The sequence below is a fragment of the Phocoena phocoena genome, chromosome 8 (assembly GCF_963924675.1).
Source record: "Phocoena phocoena chromosome 8, mPhoPho1.1, whole genome shotgun sequence".
Lineage (NCBI taxonomy): Eukaryota > Metazoa > Chordata > Mammalia > Artiodactyla > Phocoenidae > Phocoena > Phocoena phocoena.
The window spans coordinates 1,149,949-1,173,982 of record NC_089226.1 but is presented as its reverse complement, the minus strand read 5'-3'; the positions used below and the strand labels follow the sequence as shown (position 1 = coordinate 1,173,982).

At 46.0% G+C, this 24,034-nt stretch overlaps 1 protein-coding gene across 1 annotated transcript in view; it reads right to left on the bottom strand.

Annotated features, from left to right (window-relative positions):
- NCAPD3 (non-SMC condensin II complex subunit D3) overlaps nucleotides 1-24,034 on the bottom strand; it is a 56,878-nt gene that overhangs the window by 7,466 nt on the left and 25,378 nt on the right. Inside the window, exons 16-27 of the mRNA XM_065881553.1 lie at nucleotides 23,058-23,278; nucleotides 16,713-16,904; nucleotides 16,291-16,388; nucleotides 16,081-16,196; nucleotides 12,657-12,764; nucleotides 10,483-10,597; nucleotides 10,272-10,382; nucleotides 7,685-7,923; nucleotides 6,951-7,030; nucleotides 2,259-2,396; nucleotides 1,986-2,119; nucleotides 1,606-1,805 (exon numbers count right to left, since the gene is read on the bottom strand). Coding sequence (XP_065737625.1) covers nucleotides 1,606-1,805; nucleotides 1,986-2,119; nucleotides 2,259-2,396; nucleotides 6,951-7,030; nucleotides 7,685-7,923; nucleotides 10,272-10,382; nucleotides 10,483-10,597; nucleotides 12,657-12,764; nucleotides 16,081-16,196; nucleotides 16,291-16,388; nucleotides 16,713-16,904; nucleotides 23,058-23,278 — 1,752 coding nt within the window. The remainder of the gene's footprint in view (nucleotides 1-1,605; nucleotides 1,806-1,985; nucleotides 2,120-2,258; nucleotides 2,397-6,950; nucleotides 7,031-7,684; nucleotides 7,924-10,271; nucleotides 10,383-10,482; nucleotides 10,598-12,656; nucleotides 12,765-16,080; nucleotides 16,197-16,290; nucleotides 16,389-16,712; nucleotides 16,905-23,057; nucleotides 23,279-24,034) is intronic.

The following is a 24,034-nucleotide window of genomic DNA, read 5'->3' as shown; positions in this document are numbered from 1 at the left end:
GCAGTCTTCACCAAGAACAATCACTAACCACAAAGGTCTGCACTAAATCTCTTAGAATTAAAAATAACTCATTACAGTAGCCCACATATGCAAGACTGTCATTCTGAATCTGAAAATTATTCTTTTCCTCATTTAAAGTCACTAGTATATGTTCCTTACTTGTAATCCACTAATTTCTAAAAAGTCTTATCAGAGTTCTTGAAACAGGAGGGCAAAGACTAGAGGAATAAATAATTTAATAAAGATGAGTCTGAGCAGAGGCTAAGTACAGGGACAGCCTTAAAAAATGGCTTAAACGCGTTCACTCCACAAATATCATCCAACACCTTCTCTCTACCAGACACAAGGCTAACCTCCAGGGCTACAGAAATGAGGCCAAGAACCCTTGCCTTCAAGTTACTTCTAGGCCAGGCTGTGCATTACAATGTGTGGCCAGGTGACGAGTGGCAGGTGTCAAGGGACTTTGGAAGAGGGATGCCTAAGAGGGAAGGAGCAGGGCGGGATGTATATCAGGGAAAACCTTGGGGACGTGTAGGGATTGGGTGGCAGGAGGGGAGGACGGGGTGGGACAGGGCACCTTGGGCAGAAACGGCAGCACGCAAAGGCACAGGGCAGGAGAGCACATCTCCACAGAGGCCAAGAGTCAGCAGACTGGAGGGATGGGAGGAGGCGTGGAGGGAAGGGCGTGCTGTGCACACAGGAGTTCTGTGTGCCTTGAAGAAGAATTGGGATTTTATCCAGAAGGTGACAGGAAGCCACCAACCGACTTATTAAAGATATCATTGATGAGGTGTAACTTACATACCACAACATTTGCCCGTGTTATGTGAACAGATGAACGAGTTTTGGCACAAGTATATGCTAAGTAACCAACACTGCATCTAGATAATCACCCACGATCCATGGCCCCAAAAGTGCCCTGCTCCCCCTCTCTGCCTCAGTCTATTTTAAGCAGGAGAATAAAAAGATCAAATCTGCACTAAGAAAGATTACCCTGGCAGCAAGGCAGTGCACAGCCCAGAACAAAAAGAAACGAGATGAAAATGGTACAGGTTAAATAAATGCGGAGCTAGTGGGAACGTGAGACAGACAGATTTGTGGGATGAATGGACAAGACCTGGGGACACACTGGATGTGACCAAAGTCCACTCCTTTGGGCTCAGAAGGCTTCAGGGCTCAGGTGGCAATGCAGGCTCGGTACCAGAACCTGGGCCTGGTGAGCACCACAGATGTTGTTCGAATCCCAATCCTCACACGCATCAGCCAAGCAGCGCTCTGTGCCTAGCCTGCCAGACTCAGGCTCCCTTTAGGGTAACTTGGCAGATAAAGGTGCCCTTCTCCACAACAGAGCCCCCGGGAACCACGATGAGAGAGACACGTAGGAGGGAGAGATGACCAATTCTGCCTGAGATGCCCGCAGCACAGCCAGGCCACAGGCTCGCAGGTCCAGGCTTGCGGAAGCCACTGGAGCCACAGGCACAGGTGGAGAACAGCACCCCTCAGGTGAGCATTGAGGCCAATGGGAAGAATGAGGCGGGGCCTTGGCAGACACCCGGAACTCGGGACGGGGGTCGTACAGGCCCCTTCAAGAAGTAGCACACTCACCTGGGAGATGAGCTTCTTCTGCGCCTCCTGCATGACCACATTGGCCAGGGCCAGGTCCTCCTCCTCCACGAGCTGGTCCTTGTCCGGTTTAGCCCTCATCGCCAGCAGCTTGATCTCCTTTGAGCTGAGCACCTCGAACGCGTCCGAAAGAAGCTCGCTGGCTTCCATGTCCAGGGGCAGGACGCCGTCGGCAAAGCACGCTGGAGGAAGCAGAGATGGGCTTCTGAGAGACGCTGCCGGGGGCGGGGCAAGGGGGGATGCACAGCCGGTGGTCCATCGGCCTGCACGGCACACCTGACAGCCAAGGACATAAGGGGCCCTGGCTGCAGGGGAGCTGGGTCCTTCACACATGTCTCATCCCCCACGCCGGCCGGTCCTACCCAGGATGCTCAGGCAGATTTTGGAAGTGATGTTGAACCGCTGCTCGTCTGTGAAGTGCTCCAGAAGGAACTTGTAGATTTTCATCCGCTTCTCCTTGTTTGTCTTCCCCTTCAGTGAGAACAGCCGCTTCTCTCTAGGGCAGAACAGGACCCTCTGAGCACTGCCCATGGGCGAGGCCGAGAGGAATTCACTTCCAACGGCAGCTGGAGCCACCCGCACGCCCAGGAGGTGATGCTGCCCGTCTCCCCACACTCCGCCCCGGCGGCGCTGACCTCTCCGACTGGGGGAACCGGTTGTACTTCTCGTGCTTCTCGTAGCTGCTGAAGTGGAAGATACACTCGATGAAGTGCTGGAAAAACATGGCAGGGTTCCTCTTCAGCAGGAGGTGGGCCAGGCAGAACTTCCCAGTGCTGCGGAGAAGGGGACAGGGGACCGTGTGCTACCGGAAGACAGCCTCTAAGTCACACCAAGACCCTGCAACAGAGGGGACCGTGGAGAGGGTGGGCGACAGCTGCACTCCTGTCACTCGGCTCCTTGGCCCATCCTGCCCTGTGAACCCCGGTCTCACCACCAGCTCTCCCTGCAAAGCTCACAGGCCACTGTCACTCAGCTACACCTCACATGTGGGACTCCCCCCCCACCCCACCGCCAAAACCGCTCCTTCAGGCGGACCCGCTGGCAACGACCACCACGAGTGAACCTCACCCTCTCACCCCAATTGAACTCTGAACCTTCTCGAGCACCGGGATTAAGCACAAGAGGTTAGTTCGGGTAAGCAGGACAAGGACCTGCCACAGGTGGCAGCCGCTCGACCCAGGCTTAAGAGGGACACATAAGGCCCAGCGCCCACGACCCCAAAGCAGGCACACGCGGACAGGCGAGCGAACGCCCAGGCCTGGCCTCCGCTCGGGGGTCAACCCGAGGCAGTGGAGGCTGGCTCTGATCCGGTCACACCGGCCAGACCCATCAGTTCAAGCTCAGTGGAACTTCCACCCGACAGGAGCCCCGCCGCTCCTGGGGGGAGGAGCAGCAACAAGCAGTCTGAGCACTTTGCTCTTGGCCTTGGGACGCGCAGGATCCCAGGAGAGCCCCTTCCCCTGATGCTCTCCTTCAAGCTAAGGATAAACTCAGTCTGTTCACAGCACACACACCCACTACGAGTCAGAGGACGCAGGTCAGAGATCTCGACAGTGACGTGACCTGCTGCCAACAGCAACCCTCCGACTGTTCACCCTGACGCCCTGCAACCACAGAGCAGCGAAAACTCTACCTACCAAAGGGAGTTCCCTGGGGAGGAGGCCTGAGCGCCGTTAAGCGCCCTCAGTCCACTCCACACAAACCTGCTCAGCCTCTGAAAGCAGGCTGGAGGCGGAGGCCACAGGGTCAGAGGAGGGGCTTTCCTGACAGGGTCACTCTGCTAAACCAGCAGTGACCACGAATGGAGAAAACCACTAAACAAGCAAAAACATCCCCAAGAAACAACCTGACTTCACCCCTGAGGTATCCGATGACAGTTAACCCTTCAAGGGTTTTCGCAGCTGCCAGACTTGGAAGTCATTCCTATGAATACGTACAACCAGACAGAATCCAGTGATGCTTCTGCGAGAAGACGGGCTGCTTTAGGCTTCCATTTGATGTCAAATGCTCATCTACTCACTTTAAGTCAAGAACATGTACAGGTGGTGACTGATGGGCAAGCACCCTGGTGAATAACCAGCTTAAACAACTGTGCAAATAAATTCCACAGTTTAGGGACTTCCCTGGTGGCACAGTGGTTAAGAATCCACGTGCCAATGCAGGGGACACGGGTTCAAGCCCTGGTGTGGGCTTGAAGCCCTGGGCAGGCTGCTGGTGAGAAACCACATCCTCCACCAGGCTCACATGAGGCTCAGCCTTTCTTCTGGACGCTCCTGCCACACGCCTGTTTTGACCACTTGGTAAGTACTTCCTGGTTTTCTCCATTCCAAACCCCAACATCGCTGCTATGGTCTGAATCCCAGTTTGTATCCCCCCGAATTCCTATGTTGGAAACCAAGCCCCCGAGGGGGTGGTATTAGGAGAAGGGCCTTTGGGAGGTGACTGGGTCACGAAGGCAGAGCTCTCACCGATGGGGTGAGCGTCTTATAGACGCAGCCCGAGTCCCTCCTTCCCTTCTGCCACGTGAAGACGTGGTGCTGTGAGGACAGGGTGAGAGGTGTGCTCTCTGGAAGCGCCTCACCTCACGCTCGCCACCTCCAAATGCAGAGGGGCAGTTCCTGCTGCTGATCGGCTGCCCAGTCTGTGGGACTTGTTCTAACAGCCCAGAAGGCCTGGGACAATCTCTCAGAGCACTTTCAGTATCCACACAGCCTCCTGGTCCCCCGGCTTCATCGACTCAGGGACTGCCCCCCACCAGGACTGTGTGTCACAACATCGGAGCCCCCACTTCTGAGGTCGGACAACCCACCCTCACCTGCCGACCCATGAAGCTTTCTGACTCCCTCATCCCCTCACGTGTCCTGCAGGGAGCCCTCTGGATCCTCAATTCCTCCTTTTTCTCCCAAACCAAGCCATCTCTGCCTTACTTCCTTCTCTATCTCCATGGCCCGTCACTGTAGTCACCATCTTGCCTTAAACCCCTCCGGTCCCTGCCTTCTTGCATGCCCAGAGCATCTGCCCAGCTCCCCTGAAACAGCCCACCAGCCACCTGGCCATCACCCAGACTGCTGTGCTACACGGGCACCACCTAGTGGACAGACGAGGAAACAGGTCATACAATTTTGTAGCCCTCACATTGGGGGTTTACAGGACCAATTAAAAATGTTGTGCAAGAAAACCATAATTCGAAAAGATAATGCACCCCAATGTTCACTGTAGCACTAGTCACAATAGCCAAGACATGGAAGCAACCTAAATGTCCATGGACAGAGCAATGGACGAAGATGTGGTACGTATATACAATGGAATATTACTCAGCCATGAAAAAGAATGAAATAACGCTATTTGCAGCAACATGGATGGACCTAGAGATTGTCATACTGACTGAAGTAAGCCAGACAAAGACAAATATCATGATATCACTTACAGGTGGAACCAAAAAAAATGGTACAAATGAATTTATTTACAAAACCAAAAGAGTCACAGATGTAGAAAACAAACTTACGGTTACCAAGGGGGAAAACGAGGGGAGGGGTAAACTGGGAGCTTGGGCTTGACATACACATACTACTATATATAAAATAGATAACTATTAAGGATCTGTATAGCACAGGAACTCGACTCAATACTCTCTAATGACCTACAGGGGAAAAGAATCTAAAAAAGAGTGGATATACGTATACGTATAACTGATTTGCTTTGCTGTACAGCAGAAACTAACACAACATTGTAAATCAACTATACTCCAATAAAAATTAATTTTAAAAAACGTCATGCAATTTTGTTCATGCCAGAATTGCCAGGAAATCCACCACATGGACCAAAAATAAATTCACAGGGCTCTGCTGCTATAGTCTCTTGGGAGGAGCTGTCTTAGCAGATACATATGGAAAAATTAAGGTGTTTAAAGTAAGCAGATAGGCCTGACCTTCGGCCTAAAAATAGAGGACAGATTTAGTTTTTCAAACCTTTTCAAATCATGCTCCACATTTTTACCATGGTTCAAACAAATCCAGATCGCAGGGATAAAATGGAAAGATTTAAGGGGGACGGAGAAAATGTTACCAGAAGTACTGGTTTTCTCACTACAGTGGAGATGTCTGCCTGTCCTAGTTTCCTTCTGACTCATGCTCTCATCACCTGTGGAACAGGCCCTGCATGTGGTCTACGGAGCGAACAAGGCTGTAACATACACGTGGAGGAGCTGACGCAAGGGGAAGACACCAACATGCAGGTTAAACACCCACCCTCCCCTCCCGGGTGTGTCCTCCCAAAGCCCCCCAGCACTGGTGCTTCTGCCTGCTCCTGGGCCGCACGTGGCACACGGGCTGCAGGGCCGGCCTGGGGCAGAGGGGGAAGGTGAGAGGGCACGGCATAGCTGCCCCATCTCTTTCCCAATTATACACAGAAAAAGAAAGCATAGCAGCCTTAGCTTTTTCCTCTCTGACTCTAGACGTGCTAATTAGGATGTTAACCTTCTACCAGTTTACTATGTAAAATGTTTCTCCTTGGAAAAACATACCCAAAGGAAACCGAACAGAAATCCTTCCATGGGACTAGAATAAACCACTGGTGACCATATTTAGAACCAGAGGGACCCATTACTATATGCTATTTATAGTTAATGAATCTGTAAAGACCTCTTCCCAACTGTGGTAGCTTCTGCCATGCATTCAACATTCTATTTTCCAACTGCAGACTTGCTTTAAAAAGAATTACTCATGTAATATAATCAAGGTTAGCAAATTCTGTGAGATCATTTCTAAACCCCTTGAAAATAAATCTTTAATTATAGAAGGGGAAGAATTAACAGTGGCAAGGCAGTCCCCCTGCCTTCCAATTCTTGGGAAACACCCATTTCCAAGGAGTCTTGTAAACTATATGATTTCACACTGCAATTCTGTGTTAATCCCTAGAATTTCTTACTTACAGTTTCTGCACTTAGAAGAAAGTCTGAACTCTTACTGTACTGGCCTAGAAGTCAACAGTTACTGGCTTCTGCTCTGACAGCTGACCACAACAGAGGCTCACACTGCTCTTCACTCCTCCGTTTGGAAGAACAAAGTGTCAGCAAATGTGGTCAGTGCTGGGATTATTCGATGGTCAATCTGGACAAGGGCTTCTTTGTTTTTTGTTTTTAAACTTACGTGAAAACTAAAGCTTTGTTACACAGCTCAGCATTTTAAAATTCGGCTAATTTTCTGGCAACTGCCAAAGGCTCACTAAATCCTAAATAACGCAACTCTAAACCAATTTTAAAGAAAAAGAGATCTTTTCCAGAAACTAGGCCAATCACTCGGCTGGCTGGCGTGAGGAAAAAGACTCACCTGGCGATGTCTGGGTGCGGGTCCACCAGCGTGCTGACGAACCGGAAGAACAGGGAGCCCTTCCACTTCACGAAGTCCTCCTGCTCGAGAGAACAAAGGCTCACGCTTACAGGGGCCTGAGCACACAGCCCCCTGTCCCTGGGGCCGTGGGCGCACACATGGGAGAGTGTGGGCAGGAGAGCCCGACCATGACTCAGCGCCCCTGCAGGCGGGGAGGCGGCTGCACCCCGCACGAGACAGTGAGGGCATGGACGCATCAGAACAGACACACAACTCACTTAAAGGTCAAATAGCATTTTCCCCTCACATCAGGCTACACACGCGCTCTCGAGCTCTGTCCACGCAGACATGTCTCTGCAGGCTCTGGGAGCATGTCTGCAAGGTCACCCGGGCAAGCACAAGGGTCCTCGTTGTACAAACGATGAACGTCCGTCTGGGAACACCGACCGTTCACAGAATCGGAACCAGACCTACTCGTCTATACGTGCTTTTCTCTATGTGCTGTTTACTTGTGAAAACAAACTTCACCCTGCACAACGGGATCTCTGAACAAACACTCAGAAGGAGTATTAGGAAGTATCAATCTGTTTAAACGTCTGTCCAGAACGTCAGAAGAGTGGTATGTGAAACTGCACGTGAGCAAATACCTGTGCCTCTACTACGGTGCAGCCCGACGCCTACACTGCTCAGACCCCCAGACAGGAGCAGCTGGACCGGCGAGCCCTCATGCGCACCTGCAGGAGGTTAGTGAGCAAGAAGAGGGTCTGCTTGCGGATGAAGGGGTCCGAGTCCTTCAGACACACAGAGATGTTGGGGATGTACTTGTCCACCATGACCGTGTACCGGACGCAGAGGTCGCACAGGACGATGACGACGTTGTTGCGGACGGCCACATCCCCGCACACCTCCAGCTCCCGCACCAGGGCCGGGATGCTCTTCTTTGCAAGATCCTCGTGCTGCAAGCACAGCTTCCCTGCCACCGAGAAAGAAAGACACCCTGACTCTATTCTCATTCTCTGCCTCACATTTTCTCCAGCTGTATCCTGCTATGGATTTTATTTAATCAAAGTGAAAACATCACATCAACAATCACAAACAAAAAATCTAAGGCAGACAGACCCATACTAAATATTAAGAAGCACCATATACCCCCGGGTTTCACAAGGCAGACACTCTGAGATGTTCCTTCACCTCCTTTTAAAGTCAACATCTGAATTTTGGAGTTATCCACTTACCTGGAAAATGACGAATAAAATGTAACCGCTGATACTTTTTACTTTTGATTATACACAGAATTGATAGAAGCTGAAAAGTTTAATAATGAACTTGAAATCTGAGCTAGGTGAATAGATAATCGTGTCATTTATTTCACTTTTTGTTCATAGTTAGAAGAAGGAAGGCTGTTGTTGAGTTTTGTGTTTTTTTTCTGGCCCGGGGAACATTTTGCTCTTATTTACACTTCTGAGATTTCTGAAAAATAACCATTATTACCAAAAATTCGTAACTCACGTTGAGTATACACAATCACAAAGAAAATTCAAATTTTTTTTTGCGAATACTGACAGAAGTCGGTCTTCTTAAGATAAACAACAGTGTGAGGTCATGGCAAGTATCAAATAAACTGTCTCTTTTTGTGTGTCAGTGTGTTAGTTTCTGCTTTATAACAATGTGAATCAGCTATACGTATACATATATCCCCACATCCCCTCCCTCTTGCGTTTCCCTCCCACCCTCCCTATCCCAACTCTCTAGGTCACCACAAAGCACCAAGCTGATCTCCCTGTGCTATGCGGCTGCTTCCCACTAGCTAGCTATTTTACATTTGGTAGTGTATATACGTCCATGCCACTCTCTCACTTCATCCCAGCTTCCCCTTCCCCCTCCCCGTGTCCTCAGGTCCATTCTCTATGCCTGTGTCTTTATCCCTGTCCTGCTCCTAGATTCTTCAGAACCATTTCTTTTTTTTTTTTAGATTCCATATATATGTGTTAGCATATGCTATTTGTTTTTCTCTTTCTGACTTTGACAGACGCTAGGTCCATCCACCTCACTACAAATAACTCAGTTTCGTTTCTGTTTATGGCTGAGTAATATTCCATTGTATATATGTGCCACATCTTCTTTACCCATTCATCTGTCGATGGACACTTAAGTTGCTTCCATGTCCTGGCTATTGTAAATAGAGCTGCAATGAACATTGGGGTGCATGTGTTTTTTTTTTTTTTTTTTTCTTTTGCAGTACACAGGCCTCTCACTGTTGTGGCCTCTCCGGTTGCAGAGCACAGGCTCCGGACATGCAGGCCCAGGGGCCATGGCTCACAGGCCCAGCTGCTCTGCGGCATGTGGGATCTTCCCAGACCGGGGCACAAACCCGTGTCCCCTGCATTGGCAGGCGGACTCTCAACCACTGCACCACCAGGGAAGCCCGCATGTGTCTTTTTGAATTATGGTTTTCTCAGGGTATATTGCCCAGTAGTGGGATTGCTGTGTTGTATGGTAGTTCTATTTTTAGATTTTTAAGGAACCTCCATACTGTTCTCCATAGTGGCTGTATCAATTTACATTCCCACCAACAGTGCAAGAGGGTTCCCTTTTCTCCACACCCTCTTCAGCATTTATTGTTTGTAGATTTTTTGATGATAGCCATTCTGACTGGTGTGAGGTGATACCTCATGGTAGTTTTGCATTTCTCTCATGATTAATGGTGTTGAGCATCCTTTCATGTGTTTGTTGGCAATCTGTATATCTTCTTTGGAGAAATGTCTACTTAGGTCTTCTGCCCATTTTTGGATTTTGTTTGTTTGATATTGAGCTGCATGAGCTGCTTGTAAAGTTTGGAGATTAATCCTTTGTCGGTTGCTTCATTTGCAAATATTTTCTCCCATTCTGAGGGCTGTCTTTTCAGCTTGTTTATGGTTTCCTTTGCTGTGCAAAAGCTCTGAAGTTTCATTAGGTCCCATTTGTTTATTTTTGTTTTTATTTCCATTCCTCTAGAAGGTGGGTCAAAAAGAATCTTACAGTGATTCATGTCATAGAGTGTTCTGCCTATGCTTTCCTCTAAGATAAACCATCTCTTTATGATGTGAACTGCAAACTTATTTCTTCATTCCCAGAACTCAGTGCAGTGCCTGGCATACAGCTCTTGAAGAACAGACTTCATGGTGCTACATTATGAGTATTAAAAAATCACAGGTTTGATGGTAATAAATTAAACAGGGAGTGTCCTGCAGAGCTGGGCGCTCCTACAGTTACCTCCCGAGCTTACAAGCTTATAAATCACAAAGCACACGTGGAGAGGCTGCCCCGTGCCTCCTTACTCACCCAAGGTGATGACGGCATGTGCTCTGATCACAGAGGGCATGACAGAGCCCTGGAACTGGGAGATGGGCTGGGAGGATGTGGCCTCACTGTCACCTGGGTCCGACATGGTCACTACAGGAGGGAAGAGAAGGGAGGAGAGGTCTTGCTGCACTGCTACAAGGCAAACCCAGCCCCGAGGCAGCAGGCGCAGAAGGCACGCCAAGGGCCTTACAATGCTCTGCGCTGGCAGAAGCAGCCAGGATGGACTGCATCAGCAGGAAGGCTCTCTTGTCCACTCTGGCTGGACAAAGCTGGGCTACGTCTCCTAAGGTAAAAATGTACTTCACCTGCAAAGAGAATTGGTTTTGCAGTAAGAATAAGTCAAAAGAAAAATGAACACTAGCTAGGTTAAGGCCATGTCAGTGGAGTACTTTTTCTGTCCCCCAAATTAAATGGCTGGTTTTTTCCCCTGCAACAACACACAGCCATTGTAAAAATCCAGTCACTGCTTCAACTAGGGTGACTGTATAGGTTTATCATCTGTATCTAGATACTCCTGCAAGTCAAAGGGGTGCTATGACAACACAGTGTACCTCGGTGCTTCCGGGTAAGTGGGGACACGGAACAGCTGACTTACAATCCTGCCACCCACAGACACCATCCTTGTTTTTCTGTATGACTTTCTTTTCAAAGTATTTTTATAGTCACAGGGCTTCCTGTTTGCTTTTCTCACACTTGCCAGTCACACTAGATTGAAGTTTGTGATTCTGAATTTCAGTATCAGGCATCCTTTCATGTCAATATATACGATCAATATGTTTAATGACTACATAAGTATGTTAAAAACTCTGAATGTCATCAAGGTTGACCGCACTATTACTATACATTTATGTTGACATAATCCCTTCCTGTTTGCATCAGCTCTGATGGACACCTTTGCGTCCTGGGACAGTGTTCTGCCTCCTCAGAGGGGAAGTGCGGGGTGAGAGGGCATACAGCCTGTTGCACGCTTTAAACTCACTTCCAGACTGTCCTCCTGCTTAGCTTACTAGTAGGACTCCTACCAAAACTTGTGAGAATTTGCTTCCTCAAGCCACCACTACTGTGTCTTTATTAAGGAACTTCAGCTGAACAGTTAATACTTATTTTTTTAATCGTAAAAATACAAGGGTGATGCTAAGTAAACAGTAAAATGTTGAATAAAGGCTTTTTAAGAGTAAAAAAGCTAATAATAAGGATGTGTGTGTTTAAAAAGAACTGTATCTCAGTGGATTAGTGGCACATTTGAATTATATTTAAAGAAGAGTGAAATAAACAACATATATAGGGCAAACTTCTCCATATATTTTGACCAAAGGGTTAATTTTGGTGACATATTTAAGAGGAAAAAAAAATCTTAGCGGGGAAAACTCACTGGTCATAATAAGCGTTTTTCTTAGATTGGGTAGGGAATCCTAGACAAATTAGCAGAGCAAGACCCTCCAGAGAAACCCTGGGTCGGGACCACTCTAAACATTGCGACCTCTGACCCAAAACATCTGGGATCTCGGTGATCAGGATATTTTTATTACTGAAATGGGTCCGTATTAATGCCTTGGCACAAAGGGTCTCCTCCTCCAACAAATCTAAACACGGCCATCAATCCCCAGGTCCAAGTGCGAGGGGCCAAAGCAGGAATTGAACACAGAAGGGAAGTGCTCTACTAATTAACAGACAAGGAAAATGACCAGTTTTGGCGAGATGATGGCCTAGTCTGAAGGGCATCAAAAAGCAGCTCATTTTTGTCCTTATGGGACAGTGTCAGATGCTGGAATCAGAATCACCACGTTTTGCTGACAGTCAGCTACTTGAACCAGAAAGCGGGCCCCATGTTCACTGGCTCAAAGGCACCTCTTCACGGCACCATTTCTAAAGCAGGGTGCATGCCACACACTCTCACTACTCCCAGGGCAGCAGCTTCTCCAGCTCTCAAATATTCCATTTGTTTTAGACATGACCTGGGAGCTGCTCTATAGTCGGATATTCAAACAGCTTGCCAGACACATTAGACAATTAAAAAAAAAAAAATCAAACCACCAAGCCAAAAGAACAAAGAGAATGCTCACTTTACTCTTTTCTCACCTTATTACTTCTGAGCTCACAACACACACTGTGTTTTCCCTGTTGGATCAGGAATCTCACACGACCCAACTGGGAGAAGGATTTACCATCATCTCCCCCCAGATGATAAGTATGGGAGAGAAAAATGAATAGGTCACCGATAAAAAATTCTAAAAGAAAGAGTAAGCCCCAGGCTAGGAAAATCCTTTTCTTGCTAAGAGTACTGAAAACGCACCTCACACAGCTGTCTACAGGCCCAGCCGACACAAGCAGGAGAGGAGGACGCTAAGAGCAGCAGCTACTCACCGCCAGGTCTTCGCTCATCCTCCCGGTCCCGTCCTCCTTCAGAACTATGTCAGAGAGGCAGCGCACACAGGCAGAGAGCACGTCCCCGCACGCCTGCACCAGGAGTCCCTGCAGCAAGTCAAAGGCCATCTCTGAAGGGCACCGCGCATCCATCAGACTGCCTGCGACACACAACTTGCTCACAAGAAACTCTACGGCCTTCAAATGCATAAACCGCAAGCCATGGAAACCCCAGCCATCATGCTTTTGCATCTTTACTCTTTTAGCAATCTGGCAATGCAAACTGGCTAAGTGGAATTCACGAAGAACACTTATGTATGTTCTTTGTAATATGCTATATTTACTACAAACATATATATTTATGTATTATCTTTCTATTGTTACATTTGCCCTATAAGAGGGAAAGACGTCTATTTAGGAAGATCTACTGCCCTAATTTATAAGAGATCTGTAATAGCAGTGCTCCTCCAATAGAGAAAAACATTGCAATTCTTCTGGCATATATAGATGGTGAATTAACTACTGTAATAAAGAGTATATTTTAAAAACACATAGAATAAAAAAGAAGTTTTTACCCTCCTGAAATGTATTTATTAAAGTTTTCAAAATCTCTTATTAGTTAAAGTGACCTCAAGGGGGTCCCACCTCCGGCCCACACATCTCACCACGCTTATGGGCCAAGTGAGGAGCTCGGTCACACCCTATAACCTGGAAGCCACTTTTCCCAGGAGGCCGACCCTACAAACCCAGGCTGAGCCGAGTGGCTCCGCCCCAGGACCGCCACATTACCAGACACTCGGTTCTGTTTCAGGAATTATTCTAAGACGTTGGGATTACAGGTTAATGTGTAGGTCTCCCACACTATGCGGCAGGTGCCTTAGGAAGGGGCAGTGTGAACCACACCCCAGGGAGTGCCCAGCAGCAATACCACAAGACGGTACTCTAAGTTTGCCAAATTGCTGGCAAACCATCATCACGATCCAGACATTTGTAGTGTGACTCGGCCTAAAATGTGTCAAAGCTATTGTCTTTATTAACGTTTTACAAAATGACTGCACTTAAGATGTTAAGAGACTGCACAACCTGGAGCTTCTGAAATGCACATGCTCTGTCCCAGCCTGGCTGAGTCCTTTGGGCCCAGCATCCGGCTGCTAGTGACAGGAAGACCTCAGAGTCTGGGCGAGCCGCCAGCCAGCCAACCCTGGGCTCTCTCCATGCAGGGGCTCCTGTCACACTTCCAGTGTGACTCCCACTAACCAGAGAGACGTGTCCAGAAGCAAGTCTGTCCAGTCTAGGCAGACCTCAGTACAGTTTTTCTTCAGTTGGGCAAAATCTGTCTCCTTGCAATTTCCACCCACTGGTCGAAATCAGTGCTCTGTGACGCCAAATAAATCCAGTTCTCTGTCCTTTGGGTCCTTCATTCATGTGTATTAAGCCAGGCAGCCGGCCTCCCCACACTTCCTTCTCCAGCTAAACACGCCAGGTCCTCAGTGCTCCCGGCCAGCCTGCTCTGTCACCCTGCTGACTGCTCTCCTTGGATACATCCATCTGGTCTCATCCACGTTCTCTGAATGGCTGTCACTGAGACAGAATGGCAGCACGTGGCCTTAGAATCGAGTGTACAGACAGCACGACGAGCACCTGTTCCAGACACGATCTCTACTCCCACAGTCCACACCTGCACCCACTTCTTCAACGATTGCCTCAGAATGCTATGAGCTCACACCAAGCTTGCAGAGAGCAACGATACCCAAAGACCAAGCCTCTCACACGTGCTGCCGTTGAGCTACATCTTGATGGTCTATTCTTTGGGTAACTTGTTTTTCTCCGTAAAATACAGGACATTCATTTACAGATAAAAGAAGCACAAGTACGTTTCTGGTCACTTGGATGTAAAGTATCCTGAGATTCTGGGAAGTCTCAGGGCCTTAGTCCACTGCCCACCACAAGGGAGGTGGTCTTGGCAAAGCTAACACCCTGCTGTTCTCCTAACGCAGCAGTGAGTTCCTCTCCCTTCTGGGTCTCAGTTTCTATGTTTGATGACAACTCAGCCTTCCCCACAGACTAACAACGACACAACTTACTGTCCTAATGACTGTGGCCGGTGGTGGGCAGACAGTTAGTCTTTACAGCCCTGGCTCCCCCCAGTGCAGACCCTCTCCAGCCAGTGCTGGGGAGCCACACTGGCCCAGGAAGCGGGGCCCGTGGTGCAGGCCTGGCTCCGCACTAACAAGCGACATGCCGCAGACACTTGGGGGACGGCGCCCTCACATTCTGCCACAGAACCTCCATTCTTTCCTACAGCGTTTGCTCCTCATCATCTTTTGTTTAGTTTTTACCTGTTTTCTGCTATTCAAATATGCTCCCTACTTAGGTAATGTTCCTTATTTAAAAGTTTTTCACACACTTTCTTGGATCAGAGATAAAGAGAAAATCAAATAAAGCAAGTATCCTCTTCACCAAAAAGTGCCAAAAGGTTTATGCCAGGAAAACACCAGACACAGAAAGAGCTGGGCATTTTTAATTAACTAAATTTCAACCTGCTTTAAGTCCTAAGCAAAAAAGTTACAGTATATTGTCTTACTACAATGGTTAACTTATCAGGAAAGGACTTTTTAAAAAGAACTTATACAAGAAAATGAAGCTTAGGAAGGTGGCAAGTAGCTCAGACGAAGCAATAATGTTTTTATTCTGGGAGATTTAAATATATTTCAGCAATTATTTAATTTTTGACTTCTAAAATCATTATTAATAACGCCCAGTCCTAAAATTTTTCATTATGATTAGCACTGTCTAGGAGTATATTTCATGATAAAAACTGAATACGTGATAGTAAGATAATTTATCGTTAGAGATACTTAAATGGATAGCTTTGGGGGAGTCAAAGTAACCCTCTGTGTCACACAGAACGCTGGTTTGGAGTTGTGATGATGAATCCACAGAGAATGTCAGCAGGAGGCTCTGGGAACTCTGGGGACAAGAGATACTAGGGTGACAGGATGATGGCTAATCAGGAATCTTCGGGTCTGGAGGGAAGCCGTGACTAGGAGGAAACCGCTTACACATCCCTGGAGTGAGGGAGGAGGGTCTAACAGGCTATTGTGAGCACCGAGGTTTCGATGATTAAGACAACCTTGTAGATTCGATCCTGGAAACAGGTGTCCGCCAGGTGTGCTTCCTAGAAGACACTGGTACTCAGAACCAAGGAGGTGACCTCCTAAAGGAGCTGTGTGTCTTCAGCAGCCAAGATCTTCTTGGGGACTGTCAACTGCTTGTCACGTAGGTGCTTCCTTGGAGAACTAACTGCTGGGGACCACCCACCCTTCCAGGTTCTCTGCGGAGAACACGCACCCAGCTTCAAGGCAGAGCTTTATGTCCACGTACAGACAAATGACAGACACACCCAGGAGAGTCTGTAGCGTACCTGCTCCTCCGCTGGCGTCTCTGCAGATGCTCTACAGAGTCTTTGCAAAGTATCAACAGCTGGGCTGATCAACTTTGGTGACCACCAGAATCCATTCAGCTTACTTCTGATAACATCTAAAAAAGAGAGTTAATTCCCTTGAAGTTTAACTCTTAAAAATATATAAAGTGAGAGGCAAAGCCTTTTCACGATTCTCCGGTAGACACTCACCTGTCACCTTGTTCCGGGTGCTCTGAGGAAGATGCTTTGCAATATGCCCGATAACACAGAGGATGTGCCCTAAGGTGTCTGCATTGGGGTCCTGCTGCCTGTGGAAAGGGCAGAAGAAATATCAGTATAGAACCAAAGTAAAAATTGCTGCCAACAAAATACTTTTCTTCTGGATCATCAGTATTGGAGGAAGTAGGGTAACATGGTTTAGGAGTCGAGTTGGGGAGCATTAAGGCACTTAATGTACTTGGACAATCAAAGCCTAAAAGTGATTCTTTTTTTCATGTTTGTTTTTACGCCAGAATTTAAAGAAAAGATCTGTGTATATTAACAGCTATGAAAGAGCCCACTTCCTTAAGACATGAGCTTTGTTTCCAAGACTCTCTCGTGTCTGGTGGCAGCTAAATCACAAGCATGCGAACCTGCTTATTTTCTCCCAGGACTTTATGATTTGGGTGTAGTCCAGCGTGGGTGACGAGCCAGCAACCTTGGAGAGCAGCATCCAGGCCGGGGCAGAGTGCTCCTTGCCAGTGTGGGAGAGCACATTGTTTACAAAAGTGGAGGAGAACTTATCTTTCTTGGACCAGACATGAAAAGCCTTATCTAAATAGCGGCTGGAAAAAAAGATGAGAAAGCAGAATTGTAACTGTAAATACACAAAACTGTTCAGACCTGCCCCTCGGTGAAGGGTATCAACTTCTGCTCCAGGATTCTGGCACATAAAACATGTAAACAGAGGTTCCTGGCTAGTGGCTCATCTGATAGCAAACTAGGTATCTTTCTAATTATTATTACACTGAATAAGGTATATTTACCCCTCCCCTGCCCATAAAGTATTTATTTTTAAAGAAAATAATAAAATTTCATAGTTCACTTGAGACCCTCTAAAATTTCTATGCAAACATATGGGGTAAGTTACCAATAACAGGTACATCCAGAGTCTACAGGGTTTTAGTGACAAAAAAACGTAGACATTGTCCTTTTTTCAATGGAAGGATTGGAGAGAAATGACATCCTAGCATTTAAATATGGTGATATTAAATGAGCTCGACTTTGCTATGACCTGCCAATACCACTCAGAAATACATATATCAAACTTTTCTAAAATAAAAAATGCTTCTGATGTATTAAAGTGTTTGTGTGATGTCATTGCTATTTTTAAACCATTTATTTTACTTTTTCCTATAGCACTGAATGACATCATATGACTCATGAGACAAATGCAGTATTACATATTTAAGTGGAGAGAAAAATACATTCCTTCCCCCAATTAAGTTCTTCTACTGCTAGGCACACACACACACTCAGATTAGCAAGACTTTCTCATTAAATGAAAAAAAGAATTCTCAAAGCACACAGAAGACAACTATAAGAAAATAAACACATCTACACACAATAAGCATATGCATATAAATGAATGGTTTTATTAATAAATTAGCTTTTGGTTAAAAATCTATCTAGAGTTTTACTGCAAATGACTAACATAATTTATATGTGACTGCTATCCAAAAGCAAGATACTTGAAATCAACAAATATTTAAAAGTTTATGTACAAGCATCACAGAGTATTAACTGAAGTTTACTGCAGGAAGTCAACAGAATGACAAAACATCCTCTGAACTTCCAGGTCTGAGACCTCAAATCTGGCTCCTCTCTGACCACGCACACCCTCCACATGGCCTGGGCCGTCCCCAAAGTCTCCCAACTGGACCCTCCATTAGCCACACTGCCCATCACAAGCAGGGGATGGCGCACCACTCAGAATGCGGTTCAGCAAACACCACCTGGTTTCCTGAAAAGCACTGCCGACGTCTATCCTAATATCAAACCAAAGCAACCCCCCTCAGTGCCCATCTCAGTGCCCCCTGCTGGAAAGAACTGACCACGCTCTCCCTTACACTCCAGTCGACTTGTTTGACCTTCTCACTAATTCCTTTTCTTCTAATCACACCAACTGCTTGATTCTGAAGAGGTCTGATCTTAGTCATCTTCTCTAACCTACAACCTAACTCTGGGCGATGTCCTCCATCACCAGGATCGTCGCAAGCACACACTGAAAATGGGACTCCATCCCCAGCCCTCCCTCCACCCTCCACCCCCGGCCCTGCCCCACCTCTGCTTTCCGGGCCTTGTTCAACAGCAACCCCACCCAGAAGCCCTTTCAGTTAGGATTCCTGGAGCGGCAGGCCTCTAAGCCTTTGCGTTGCTATTTCCTGCCTGGAGACCCTCACCATTAGGCCTGCCTGGTTACTCTCAACTCTTTCCACCTCTAGGGATGATTGAGGTCATACCACCATCAAAAGGAAGCTACCCTAAGCTTAAAAACAAGAAGAAAAGGTAAAAACCCATACTGCTCCACGTGCTCCCTGCTGGCTGCCGTGACTCCCTTTCCACTGGACTGTGGGCAACCAGAGTGGAGGGTGCAGGGCGTCCTCAGCCCTCAGAGCCCGTGCCCACTCCCCGGCTTCCCACCGCTGGACAGCTCCTCTGCAGCCAGCTGCTTCCCCTGGATCCGGGTCGCCATGCCTTGAGCTCGAGTCATTCACCGGTGGCCTGTGTCCTCAGACTCTGGTCACAGACACAGCCGATCCGTGACACCTCCTGTGCTATGAACTCCTGGGGCCCCTGCAGCACACACCACGCATGCGCCCGTGGCTCTGCACTGGCTGCATCCTCCACAAGAGCACCTCCCGCCCCTTGTTAACCGCCAAGGTCCAAACTCGAAGCTCACCTGTTCTGTGAAGTCTCCTGTCCTGAGCAGATCCTGGAATCCTAGTTACTTTCTGTTTATTAAAGAACTTATCACAAGAGTTTATTTATAGAACTCTATTCCACTAGCCCTACTGTTCTCAATCCTTTTTTAAAGTTGATTCCCTTGTTCAGTGGCTCTCACACTTTTTCTGCTCAGGGCCCTTTTAAACTCTTAAAAATTACTGACTGCCTCGAAGACCTTTTTTGTTCATGCCAGTTATACCTATCAATATTTGCCATACTAGAAGTTAAAACAGAAAATTTAAAATACTTATCTATTAATTTGTCAGAAATAACAATAAGCCAATTACATGTTAACATAAATAATGCAATTCCTTCCCCCAAAAAACCTGGTATCTTTCTCAAAACAAAAAGAAACTTGGTAAGAACAGTGACATTGCTTTATACTTTTGTAAATCTCTTTATGGACTGGCTTAAACAAAAGACGTGCATTCTTACATCTGATTCTCCATTCAATTTATTTCAATATCACATGGCTTCTGGAAACTCTAGTACTGTCAAAGAGTAAAAGTGGCAATGGCACATGACATCTTAATATTACGATAAAGGCTGTCAACTAAAAACTGCCGCTTGCCATCTGCCTCTACAAGGATGAGGTCACTGGCCATTGCAGTCCCTTGACCTTCCACACCTCCTGAGAGGAGTTCTGGGCCAAGACCAGGAATGAGGCCCTCTGTGCTCTGGGAAAACTGGCAGAACAGGCCTTCAGATAGGTAGGTATTTTCAGGAAGATTTTATGAGCCCAATTTCTTGCATCTTCTCATACCTAGAAAAGCCCTAAAATCCATTAACAGAGACATCTGCTCCTCGTGACCAGCAGCAACCTTCTACCAAGATGTGTGCTTGATTGCACGTACGCCCCTCACCAAAATCACATATATACTGACCCGCCCCCCACCCCACACCTCTTCAGAGCAGTTCCTCAGTTACAGAGAGGCTGTCTCCTGGACCACAGTCCTCAGTAAGCCCCAAATAAAACTGAACTCACAGCTCTCTGTGTATGTGTGCTTTTAAGAGGACAAGACAGAGTCTAAGCTCCTGAATCCACCACACTTTCAGAACTGCTGCCCCTAATTCTACCCTCTCCTTCCTAACTTCAGCAAATACGTTGCTTTCTAAATTGTGGTAATGTACATAACAAAACTTATCTTTTTAACCATTTTAAAGTACAGAGATCAGTGGCATTAAGCCCATTCGCACTGTTGTGCAACCACCCACCTCCAGACCTTTTTCTCACCCCACACTGTGACTCCGTACCCCTTAAGCAGTTCCTCCCCACCGCCCCTTTCTGTCTCCCAGAGTCCAACTATTCTAGGGACCTCACATAAGAGGAGCCATCCAATATTTGTCCTTTCGTGTCTGGCTTATTTCACTTAGCATGTTTTCAAGGTTCATCCATGTTATAGCATCTGTCAGAATTTTGTGACTTCTTAAGGCTAATATTTCATTGTGTGTATAGACCACATCTTATTTATCTCTTCACCAGTGCACGGACACCTGGATTATTTCCACCTTTTAGCTGTTGTGGATCGTGCTGCTGTGAACATGCTGTACTGGGCAAACACTGAGCATCACTTTATGGAGAAGAAAAAGGCTAAAAGCTCTAGTGCTCATATTATGTCATCTTTTGTGTTTCTCTCTCCCTGTTCTCTTTGTTTCCTTTTATTTCTGGAGCTCTCTCCTCCTACTTTATAAAGTGTATCCTTTCACATATTGGTTTTTTTTTTTCAGAAACTTTATCCCTTTCAGTCATCCTCGATATTTTCTACATACTGGTTTTCTGACTTCAAATATGCACAGGTGTTTCCCCCATCATAAAATGAAAACAGAGAGCCTATGAAGGAAGCTATGACACATCTTAATTGCAGGTAAGTTGAAGACCTAACTATAAAGGGGAAAGAAAAAAATCAAACTTCTAGGAGATTATATGGGAAAATATGTATATGATCCTGAGGTAGGAAAAGATTTCTTTAAAAATACATTAACCATAAAGAAAACCACTGACAAACTGAACTCATCAAAACACATCATTAAGAGAGTAAAGAGGCAAATCATGGGATGGGACAGATATCTGTAATACATACAACAATGCTTGTACATAAATATATAATGAACACTTCGAAGTGAACAAGCAAAAGAGTGACAGCCTAATTAAAAAAAAAAAAAGGGCCGGAGACCTGGGCAGGTAATTCACAATGTGAATATCTAAATGCTAATCCACCTATGAAAAGAGGCTCAACTGCATTAGTCAACATGGCAGTGCAAATTAAAACCACCAAGAAATACCAGTATTGGTCCAAAATGGACCAAAATGGCTAAAAAGGAAGACTGACAACACGAAATGCAGGCCAAAATCTTGAGTAACTGGAACTCTCATTAAGTGCTGCAAGGAAATGTAACTTGGTCCCACCACTCTGGAAAGCTGTCTGGCAGTAACCATGAAAGATGAATAAAAGCATACTCAACAGCACTGCTCTTAGGTGTACACCCAAGAGAAATGTGTGCCAAAGATACACATGGGAATATTCACAACAGCATTATACCTCATAATAAAAAACTGGAAACGACCCATAATCTATTAACAGTTGACTGGATAAATAAACTGTAGCTTATTCACAAATATCATACACACAGCAATGAAAGTGAATGAGCTATAGCTGCACACGATAACTTGAATGAATCTTGTATTCCTTTGAGTAAAAGGAGTCGGACACACAAAGAATACATACCACATAATTCCACTTACATGAAGATGAAGAGTAGAGAAAACTCACACATGGTGTTAAAATCACAGTGGTCGTTCCCTTTGAGGAGGGAAGGAGAGCGATTGGAAGGAAGAGTTTTCTCAGGCCGAGCAATGTTCTATTTCTGGACCTGGGTGGTGGTTACATGGCTATATTTTTTTGATATTTATTGATCTTACAGTTTGTACATTTTTCTATACGTTATATTTTAACATAAAAGTTAAAAAAAAAGAAATGAAATAAACCTCCCAACAGTTTCTCATGAGCTAGTATACACTGGGTGTGCACAGTAAGATATCCCTAAGAAAAGCAAAAAAGTAGTTGATTCTACTGCTGGCTAAATTCCTCTCCCTTCCAGGAATTTCAGCAAAGCATACAGTTGGTACTGATAAAATATTTAATGAGTGAATGCATTCTCAGTCAGATTTTTAACAACAAAAGGGACCTTAAGAGATCGTGTAGTGTAACCGACTCTTTTTACAAATGAGAAAACTAAGGCCCAGAGAGATGGGGTGATTTGCCAGGGCCACAGATGGTATGCTAAATCTATTATTATCTATCAGTATCTATTTTTTTTTAAGTTTTATTTTATATTGGAGCATGGTTAACAATTATTAGTACCTATTATGATACTAAATCTATTCTTCTTTCCATTGGATGATAATTCCTCCATAAGTACATGTAAACAAGCAGGGAGGTGTTTCTTGTATGATAAATGTAGAACAAAAGGAAAGGAAAAGACAGTCAAGGGAGCACAGACACAAACCAGCTGCAAGATCACTGCAGTAGAGATTAAAATTGATCAGTGCAGGTGCTAACTCTTCACTGCATTGCTCACTGAACAGTGAACACCCAGCATATGTTATCAAATGGAAAAAATGCTGCAGTGTGATTAAGTCAACCGACCCAATAAAATGTCAGAAAAAGTCTAACTTGTCATACCCAGGAAGTCATCTATCATAATAACCAGTATTGTGGAAAGTTACTGTTAACACAGCAAATCCATTAATGCTTTCTACTACATATTAAGACATCAATTCGAAGCTGGAAAACACTCAGAGAAAAGCAAAGGAAGGCTTCACAAAAACTGTCACCACAAAAATGCTAAGAGATTTGAACTAGGTCAAGGGAAAAAGATCGAGATTGAGCCTTCGTATATTAAGCAATTTGGAGAGCTGATTTTCCGAGATCGACTCAGGAATTTATAACGAAAGCCCTCCCATAAGGACAACCAGTTGCACACAAACGTACCCCAGTTCCTGGCTCTCTGTGCTCAGCAGTGTCAGCAGCGTCCAGGCGAGCACCTGGCTGTTGTCCCCGCAGTGGAACTGACCATGATGCCTGATGTTCTGCAGCAAGAGCTGGTCGAGACACTCCAGGGCCTTGTCCTGCACGGTGTTCTCACTGTCCATCACGGCCGGGACAACCCCCCCCAGCCAGGCCTTCTGTACCTGGACACACTGAGGCTGTGCCTGAGGAGTTGAAAGTCAGGAAGTCATAAAGACGCCTACGCTATCACAGGTCTGAACACAAATCGGGGAAGCTGTGATCGATGTTTTAGGATATGTTACAAGTAGCTGCTCATATAATTACAAATAAAACATACAGTGGAAAAAAAAATCAACATTCCAAATATATGTGAAAAACAAATTCAAGCTCCAGTAACTGTAAATCAGTAAATACTGAAATTTTATATTTATTTATTTATTTATTTTTGGCTGCATTGGGTCTTCATTGCTGCACACAGGCTTCTCATTGCTGTGGCTTCTCTTGTTGCGCAGCATGGGCTCTAGAGCACAGGCCCAGTAGTTGTGACACACGGGCCTAGCTGCTCCGTTGCATGTGGGATCTTCCTGGACCAGGGATTGAACCCATGTACCCTGCACTGGCAGGCAGATTCTTAAACCACTGTGCCACCAGGGAAATCCCATACTGGAATTTTAGACTTACACAGTGATTATCTCATTATGGGTAGTGAAGCAGCACTTTTTTGTAATTCAAGATCGAGAGCAAAGAGTAAATTTTTATCCGAAGGAGTAATTAGAATAGATGCTAACAGAGAAAGTCAAAACATGCATTGCTTAATGCCTTCTATCATGAAATAAAGAAAAAAACTCACTTTTAAAATTCTTCAAAAATTAATTATTTGGCAAAAGTAAATTATATATAGGATTAGTGGATCTGCTCTTTTGGCAGTATCACCTATATAGGTTTTAATGGACAAAAAT